Raw genomic sequence first — 10,156 nt, 5'->3', positions numbered from 1 at the left:
CCGTGGCAAAATCAAGCAGCACACCGCAATCCTATCCAACGAGGCAGCGGTGGAAATGGTGGAAACTGGAGCCGACTACCGGATGAAGACAAGTCGAAACTGGTGTGCAGCCACTGTGGAAAGAAAAAGCACACGCGAGAGACATGCTTTGAACTACACGGCTACCCCGAATGGTGGCAAGAGAGAAAAGTCAAGAACAACCCTCCACCGGTGCCATAGGAAATCGACAGCAGGCTATTTTACCTTTGTCGAAGGTAATCTAGTCACCTGGAGGAGTAAAAAACAAAAGGTGGTCGCATTATCCAGTGCTGAAGCAGAATTCAAAGGAATCAAAAGTGGGCTAATGGAGATCTTGTGGCTACGAAGATTGATGAGAGAAATTGGACTTGCCCCAAATATGATCCAACTTTTTTGTGACAATAAAGCAGCGATCAGCATATCTGAGAATCCAGTACAACACGATAGAACCAAACATGTTGAAGTTGATAGGCACTTCATCAAAGAAAATATCGAGAGCGGTGCTGTGGAACTACCCTTCGTTCGGTCTGAGGATCAATTGACACATATTCTCACCAAAGCGGTAAACTCGAAGAGCTTCACGAGTGTACTAAGCAAGTTGAGTTTTGGGGATCCCACCACTCAACTTGAGGGGGAGTGTTAAACAAGGAAAGATTATGGGATGCCAATTACATTGATACTCCAAAAATAAGTTGATACAATTAGGGGAAGTAATTGGTAGCATTAAAGGTAGAATGATACCATTGATATCATTCCTTGTATGTAGCCGTTTAACACCTATAAAAGGTGACAGAATGTGAATAGAAGTTATCTAGCTATATACAATAAACACTCATTTTCTCTTCTATTCTTCCTAGCCATGGCTGATACACAATTCAAGATGGTATCAGAGCAGGGTGAGACTCAGAGTAGTCTCATCACTGTCTCGGACCAATCTCAAACTTATTAACCAAAACCCGGCAGATCCTGTCAAAATCAGAAAACCATGTCATAAAACGATGAAAAATCAACGAAACCAGAGCAATTTGCTCGAATGTTAGCCGAATTTATGCGCACAAGTATTGCGCATAGCACGAAAGCAATGTTCCCCACAGACTCTCCACCAAACCAAAAGTCTGAATCTTACAGGATCGACTCATCACCATTAATTATTGGAGAAAAATTAAATGGTGTGAATTACACCACTTGGGTTGTTCTCATGAAAGCGGCAATCAGCGGGAGGGGATTGATATCTCACATCACGGGAGTCCCAACCCCTCCGGCAAGGACCGACCAAGCTTTCGAGAGATGGCAGCAAGCCGACCACTGCGTATTTACGTGGTTAATCTAGAATGTGGAGCAGAAACTAGTCAGCCGTCTGACCCAATATCCAACAACCAAAGATATATGGACCAGTCTGGAGGTCACCTACGCAAGCGAAGGCGACAAGATTCGGGTATACGACTTGTATGCAAGAGCAATAACATTAAAACAGAAAAATGAAACCTTGGAGGACATATGGACGACTTTGAACGATCTATGGATCTCTATAGATCGGAGACAAGCAAATCGAATGAAGTGTGTCGAGGATATTGAAATATACAACACCTAGAAACAACAACAGAGATTGTTCCAGTTACTCGTAGCCCTAAACGGAAAATACGAGAGCATAAAAAAGGAGATACTAAGACAGGAACCGCTTCCCTCGGTGGAGGCCGCATATGCCATCCTTCGGCGAAAAGACGCCAGATCAGCCGTCTTACAAACAAGAGACTCCGTCACACAAGGAATCAGGGTTGGATCGGCAGTGACCCAACCGTGGCAAAATCAAGTAGCACACCGCAATCCTATCCAACGAGGCAGCGGCGGAAATGGTGGAAACTGGAGCCGACTACCGGAGGAAGACAAGTCGAAGCTGGTGTGCAGCCACTTTGGAAAGAAAAAGCACACGCGAGAGACATGCTTTGAACTACACGGCTACCCCGAATGGTGGCAAGAGAGAAAAGTCAAGAACAACCCTCCACCGGTGCCACAGGAAATCGACAGCAGGCTATTTTACCTTTGTCGAAAGTAATCTAGTCACCTGGAGGAGCAAGAAACAAAAGGTGGTCGCATTATCCAGTGCTGAAGCAGAATTCAGAGGAATCAAAAGTGGGCTAATGGAGATCTTGTGGCTACGAAGATTGATGAGAGAAATTGGACTTGCCCCAAATATGAGCCAACTTTTTTGTGACAATAAAGCAGCGATCAGCATATCTGAGAATCCAGTACAACACGATAGAACCAAACATGTTGAAGTTGATAGGCACTTCATCAAAGAAAATATCGAGAGCGGTGCTGTGGAACTACCCTTCGTTCGGTCTGAGGATCAATTGACAGATATTCTCACCAAAGCGGTAAACTCGAAGAGCTTCACGAGTGTACTAAGCAAGTTGAGTTTTGGGGATCCCACCACTCAACTTGAGGGGGAGTGTTAAATAAGGAAAGATTATGGGATGCCAATCACATTGATACTCCAAAAATAAGTTTGATACAATTAGGGGAAGTAATTGATAGCATTAAAGGTAGATTGATACCATTGATATCATTCCTTGTATGTAGCCGTGTAACACCTATAAAAAATGACAAAATGTGAATAAAAGTTATCAAGCTATATACAATAAATACTCAATTTCTCCTCTATTCTTCCTAGTCATGGCTGATACACAATTCAAGATCTTTAACATAATATTATTTCAATATACCAAATGATTTGGTCAAAGTACATTAATAATTTTGTAATTTCATTAGCATTGTTTGTCATGATATTCTAATCATTTGACGAAAATTATCTAGCGTAAATTTTCAAGAATCACAAAATTGTTTTATGTATAAGGACTTCAACAGTTCTTGGAGAGAAGATTTATATTCAGATTTACCCATTTACAATTGGATTAAATTGTTCAATTTTGTAGTTTGAGAGTACTACTTGTAATAGCAAAAGACACATTAATTGAAAGTATTAATAACATTACCTTTCATCAAAAGAAAGATACTATTAACTAATTTTTTCTTAGTATATCAAAAGACGCATTAATTAGTAGTGTAAATGACAATATAAATCTTTCCTTTTCGGTCCTTGTACATGAGTGCACGCATAGGTGATCTCAATTGCCTTTTGAACAATATTGGTTAAATAGTTCTAGCGTTTATCAACGAACAAACACTAAAGCGTTAAATTTCTACCGAAAAAAAAAAAGTTCTACTATATATATGAAAACTTAACAAGCAATCTCATTGATTTCATCTTCAACCTAAATTCCATTCAAATCGTTGTTATATTTTGAATCGTTGACGCTTAGACATCAAAACCAATGCAGTAGAAGCTGCCAATCATATTCACATTCTTTCCCTATCTTCAAACCCTATTTTACAGCAAAAAATAGCAGCTATCATCTTCTGCAGCAGACTTTGCTACTCCCTACAGATAAACAGCAGACGCACAAGACCTCGAAACATACTTGTGCTGCTGCTGCTGCGTTTGGCACTGCACGTTACACAGACGAGCTTTATCCCTCAGCTCCTCAAATGCCTTCATCGTTTCCACATCAAAACCACCCGCAAACTAAGAAACAAAATCAGAATCAGAACTGACCCCTTTGCAACACATGACGATGTTCGAAAGAAGCAGAATCGCTCACCTGATGAACTCGGAAAGCAAACTTGACACCTTGAACTATGAGCTCTTCTTCTTCAGGGCTGCCACCAACCATTTCAAGCTCCCCCGACACTCTCTTCATATACTTGACTGCTAGTTTCACAGACGCCAGCTTGATCTGCGTACAATTGTCAGCACAATGAGGTAAAAAATAATACTGTAGCAAGAGCTTCTCCATTAAAGTTTCATTAAACAAAACAATGATAAATTAGAAACAGGCAAGAAAGTGCACAAAGTTAACATATATTTCAGGGATTAGGTTAAGGTCAACTTAAAGAATATAAAATAATCCCAAATCAAAAGAGACAAAATTGAGGCATCTTAGATATATAAAAGACTTGCACATGCTCAGCGACTCTCGTGCAGTAGTTGGACATATAACAAAATGTGGCATCCTTTGCCACCTACCAAAACTTCAATTTTTGTATGGCATGCTTCCCCATAAGTTTCCAGTTGTATAAATGACCTCGAGGGACCACGGAATGAACTTCCTAGACCAAATTGCCAAATAATAAATTGATCATTTAACTACTGATATGAATCTCTTTCATTTGATCATTGCTCATTTGGTTTCTGAGGTTTACTAGTAGATTCTACTTGTAGGACGAATGCTGAAGTTTCAGAAAACTTTGCAATTAACATATGCTAAATCTCACAATCAGAGACATGTGAAGTGCATGCAATATGTCCGCAGTTAAAGAGAGTTAATGCTAATCCTTAATTGACACAGACCAGTACCTAGGCTCCACCTAAATGGATGAACTTGGACCGTGCCAGCAAATTAATCCATTTGAAGGGATATACGGATAAGCTAACGAAGGTTATGTCAATTATTTTCCATATATGTAAGTAGGCTATAATTCAATCTATGCATAATTTTAATAGAAAAATCTAATTTGTCTGGATGTTTTTATAATTCTTGGAGTTGACCTCGACAAACTCAGTATATTAATACAGTTGTTTATGAAAATGAGAAAGTTGTGGATTTAGAGAAGATCTTCTCCACCATAAAAGCCTTTAAACTATACTCATCAATGTCAAAAAAGATCAAAACTTGTGATGAGATTTTACCAGACTAACATAACCGGTATCGAGCATCCAGTTAACAGGAATTTGGAAGCCTTTGTATCTCTCCTTCACTGACTCTCTCAATCTCGACAATTTATACACAGCATGTTCCAATCTGCAACAAAATAATGCAGCACATTAATTTATTGCTAATGGAAAATTCAGGTAATTAATTTAGGTAGAGTTCACACTTCTCAAACAAAGAGTGTATTTTCTTGAGAGCGTGAGCGCAAGGTTGCCTAGGATCATCGCGAAAGGAGGAGACTTCTGACTCCAGCTTCTTCAGATCAGAGTAACCGAATGCAGCTTCTCTCAATGCATCTGCTCTCTTTTCAGGCCAATCAAAGTGTTTCAACACTGCCCGCTCATCCACCTTTGCAAAAACCGATTAGAAAATCATTACCAACCACAAAGTAGCAACCTTTATAAGAAATTAAGGGATATCATACCAGGTAAGACAACTCATCATCAAGCCATTTGACAAAAGACACAACATCTTCAATGTCAGTGAATGCAGCAGCCTCAACTTCTTTAATCAAGAACCTTATGAAATCCCCTTGAGTCTCTATATCAGTCTTAATCTGTGATTAAGTTGGCAGTAACAAATTAGATAAAGACAAGCATATGGAAGTGGCTACGATTACACACACATTTACATGCTTTTCCATTTTTGTTGTAAAACCAACCAAAAAAGTGCAATGGGAATTGATCGCAATCAATAGAGGGGATAAATTGCCATTTTTGCCCACGTGTTTGGTTCAGTTTTACCAATTTTGATCTGGAATATAAACACTGTCTTATCCTGTAAAGCAGCTCGCAAAGTTCCAAGAAAAAGCGCCCCATGAAAGTGAGACCGGTCAATCTCAGTGACAGAGTGGCGATGGCGGTAAAAAAACTAAACAGTAAACAGTAAAACACCACCAAAATAGTCAACACTACAGAGAACTTACGGCGAGTAAATGTGCGGAACGGTTCTCGATTTCACCAATCATGTCCTTCGCCGTAGCACCCGCGCCGCCGCCGGTGGAATCCTTCCGACAAATTGAGTCCCTCCGCATTAGAGAGTGGTAAAACTCAGCCACCTCCGGAACCCTCCTGACCTTCGCCGGCGCCGGCTTCGACCCCAATTTTGGGGGAGGCGGAGGAGGAGGTGGTGGGGCTGCGGATAAGGATTTCTCTGGCCGTGACGGAGGCAGTGGTGGTGGAGGTGGAGGAGCTGGAATCTCCGATAACGCGCGCTGCGCTGAATCGGTTAAGGAACCGTAAGAAGGCAACGACACGGATTGTAAACATCTGGGAGAAGATGAATGAAATGGCCTTGGAGGCGGTTTAGGCACGCGCGGGCCACGGGATCTTATCCCCGGAAACCCATCGGAAGTTTCTGGAATTTCATCGGAAATGCCCGTTGAAGCAGTAAAGACTTCATCTTTCCTCGCTTCAGCTTCGTTTTTGGTACTAATTTGAGTCGGGCATTTTCTCAAACACTTGGTGGGTATATTAAATTTACGATCGCTGACCTTCGCCGTCGCCGCCGATGGAGACGACGCATCCTCGTACTCACTCTCTCTCTCGGAAACGGCAATCTTGATGTCAGCTAGCTCGGCCTGCATGTGTCTGATTTTCTCCTCGTACAGCCGATTCTGCTTCGCCAGCTCCATATGCAGAAACTCATTCTCACTCCTGAGCTTCTCGTTTTCGGATTCCAGGCAATCGATCTTCCTTCTGGAGCGTCCAATTTCGGAATTCTTGTTTGAAATAACGCTCTCCAACACGGGAACGATGGACACAGACTCTCTAATTTGGGTCTTCAACCGCGACTCGCTCTCTCGCAATTCCTCGACGAGGCGGAGGAGCTCGGCGGCGTCGGGAGGGCGGGGCTGGACCTGAGCCGATGCGCGCGGGAAGTAGCGCGAGAAAGGGGCGGCGGAGCCCTTCTGCGGCGGCTTGGCGGTGGTTGACCACGGCGGTTTGGCGGCGGCGGCGTCGGGCCTTTGCTTAGCTGGAGGAGCTGCTGGTTTCTGCAGCCCCATTACGGATTTTACTTTCCCAGCAACCATTGTTGCCTTAAATTCTGAGAAGGACGATTCAATTTCTCTTAGAAATTGAAGAGAGAATGAAAACGAAAGCAGTATAAAGAAAATTTCTTAAATCAATTAGAGAATGAGGTTTTAAAGAGATTAAATAATTTAAATTTGCGAGGGGTGGTCTGACTCTGCTGCTACCATACTGTTTCCAGTTAATTTTTAATTAATGCTTTTGTTTTTAGTAATTTTGGAAATCAAGCTCAGTTACTAATTACTATAACTAAATTAAGATTCCAAGTTTGGAGAAAAATTATCATCAACTAATAATTGCCAGGCTCATGGAAATATGACTATTTCTCATCCTTTATTATGGAGTATTCTATATATAGTAGGGGTATGATTTCAGTGCCAAAAAATACTGATATGATTGAAATATTATTATACAGGAATGATTGTCAATTAGTAGGAGTAATAAATTTGTGTTGTTAATTGGTCAATTTTATGGGGTTTCAGATTTGAATTTAAAATCAAAATATTTAAAATATTTTATGCATCCTAATCTGGGTGAGATCGAAATTGTGTAACGAATTTATGATTATGGTAGAAAAATTTTATTCCATCAAATTCCAACCTAATTAGCATGCACTTATTTAATTTGGCAATCCAAATGGAGTTGACTTAAAATGGTCCTTCGTATATACTCATTCTTTCACCAACTTATTTCACTCATATTTTATTAGTACTACTTACATAAAGGAGATCTATATTTCACTAACTTATTTAACTCATTTTTATTTTTCTTTCTTAAAACTCGTGTACAAACCAAGTAAAACTCGTATTCTGTGATAGAGGAAGTAACATTTATGAAATTAAACTCGAGGACTATGGATTTACACATGGAAGTCATGCCAGAATTAGTAAAAATATTATTTTATCCGTCCTATATAAGTAGACTAGGAGTATTTTTTAATGTTAGGAGTTTTAATATGGATTTGGTAAGATAAGAGAGAAATAGAGAGACAAGAAAAAATAATTAAAATATTATTAATATAAAATGTAGACAATCTTATTAAAGAAAAAAAATTCCTAAAATATAAGTGGTCTATTTTTAGAAACGAATTAATATAGCAAAAATGGTCAATTTATTATGGGATGAGTGAGTATTTGATTCCCATCTCGTTTTAACATTAAAAGATCCGCATTGTTGGCGTGGAGACTAGAAAATCATACAGAGGTATACTATAATACAGTATATATTATACATACACTTGTATCAATGGAAAATTACAAATATTACTCCTTATAGTACTTCTTAATTTTATTTACTTATTTATTATTATGAGTTAAGATTACCTAGTGATAGGTGGGGGATAGAGTTTCTGCAATTTTCATGGCTGATATAGCATTTTCAAAGGGCCCTTAGCAAAAATGAATATGACTATTAACCACCCTTTATTCTTCATTTTCACATTTTTATTGTCTTCCTTGTCACTTGTACAAGTATATTTTATGATGTAAACAATCATTATTTTATTGATTAGAAATCAATCTGGCTTATAGATCTCGACTAAAAAATTTATCTTCAAAATTTATTTTACTTTACAGTGGAAAGATCTTTCTTCAATCATTTATACTATAAAGTAGTATGTAATGAAAAACATATGATCCACTTCTTATGAACATGTAGTATTTTTTATAAAAACTAATGTAGAAATATAAAAATTAAGAGTCAATGAATAAGTGGTGAAATTGATGTCTGAACCCCTTATTTATATTGCCCTTTTCATAGGAAACTCTTCTTCTATTATTTGCTACGTTCGGTTATCAGTCATTATAAGGACATCTTAATTCTATTGTTAAAAGTTAAATAATATTTATGCCAGGCAATACATCTAAAGGGTCTAAGACTAATATGGAATAAAAATTATATTTGGTCACATTCATATATGACTAATTAAGGTTCATTTCAATCAATCTTAGTTGTTGATTGTATCATTTTCATAGTACATTATACAATTAATAGTCATTAATGACAGGTTACTTATTTCAACGAAAACCAGTAACAACTCAAGAGGTATACCGTATACTTAACAACTCATTAATTAGTCTTGTTTTTTATAATCATGAGTTAGTTCGCAAAAATTAGTTATCTTCTAATTTATTTGTTAAGTTTTTCTCTATAATAAAGTGAATCACGTTTCCAACTTCAACCGATTTTGTATTATTAGAATTAGGAATATCTATTATGAAGACTATTGATAGTATATAAAAAGAGTATTTTTCTCGTGATACATTCTCATTTTCGTGACTTTCCCAAAAGTATATTTTGGTCATGCTTTACTTTCTCAAAGCCAAAAAAAATTGTCACGCAAAAATTCATAACCTCGTTTATAACCACATTATATTCTAGGAAAATAACAATTTGTTTCGAGAAGCAAACTCAACGTGCCTTTTGATGAATCTTGAATTAGTACTAAATTTAAATACTAATTTTTTTAAAAATGGATTTTTTTTTCCCCACTTTTCTTTTTGTTCGAAGTCATTTTTTCTAGGAGACTTTTTTGGTCACCCAAAAATACTATACTCTCCCGGTCTTCCCTATGTGCCTAGTATGCTCACAATTTTTGAGGCATCTTATATTATATTATGTCTTATTGAATTAAGAGTTCAAAATGGTATGGTAATACTGTTAATTACTACTCTATTTTAGTTGAAGTCTTAAATATTAGTATTACATAATAATATTTCTTTCTATTTTCATGCTCGCATCACATGGTTGACATGGACCTTTAATTACATGTAGATAACCCGTGATTTCTCCAATCCAAAGCATGAGAAAGAGAAGATTAATTTGTTAATCATGGAAGATTAATTTAATTAAACAAAACTCCATTTAAATCCAAGGTGGGGTGGTCCATCTCCATCAGTCGTGGCCCACCATCTAATAAATAAAGGCCCATCTAATTAAAACTGAAATCAAATCTAAAACAGAATAAATATTGGCTGCCCAAGAAGTGGAGGCCCATATAATTAATTAATGTAAACATAAATATCTGATAGTATTGTTTAATAAAGGACAAATTTAAAATTTATAATAAATAGTAAAATTATCAAACTACAGAGGCTCGTATTCTTTGATTTTAGAATAATAAATCCTAATCATAAACTTTTAACTAAAAATGTAAATTCAATTGAAAATTAATAATATAAATTTTGATTGAATTAATTATAATTAATAATTTTAAAATTATAAATTAAATCACTAGAGGAAGATAATTTTAAATTGAAATATTAAAAAATCAAAATATGTTAATATTCATCGATAAATGATAGAAAGACGTGTAGGCCTCACTATAATATGTATGGGCTT

General features: G+C 37.2%; 1 protein-coding gene across 1 annotated transcript; it reads right to left on the bottom strand.

Annotated features, from left to right (window-relative positions):
* Positions 1 to 3,250: 3,250 nt before the first annotated feature.
* Positions 3,251 to 6,890, bottom strand: LOC125197467 (protein CHUP1, chloroplastic-like). The gene is made up of 6 exons (XM_048096209.1): positions 5,713 to 6,890; positions 5,212 to 5,343; positions 4,954 to 5,135; positions 4,766 to 4,877; positions 3,678 to 3,812; positions 3,251 to 3,601 (listed from the first exon to the last, which is right to left on the bottom strand). The coding sequence occupies exons 1-6, from the start codon at positions 6,817 to 6,819 to the stop codon at positions 3,458 to 3,460; spliced, it is 1,812 nt and encodes a 603-aa protein (XP_047952166.1). The 5' UTR covers positions 6,820 to 6,890; the 3' UTR covers positions 3,251 to 3,457.
* Between the last annotated feature and the right edge of the window lie 3,266 nt (positions 6,891 to 10,156).

This window comes from Salvia hispanica, chromosome 6, assembly GCF_023119035.1.
Source record: "Salvia hispanica cultivar TCC Black 2014 chromosome 6, UniMelb_Shisp_WGS_1.0, whole genome shotgun sequence".
Lineage (NCBI taxonomy): Eukaryota > Viridiplantae > Streptophyta > Magnoliopsida > Lamiales > Lamiaceae > Salvia > Salvia hispanica.
This window is presented reverse-complemented; position numbering and strand designations above follow the sequence as displayed.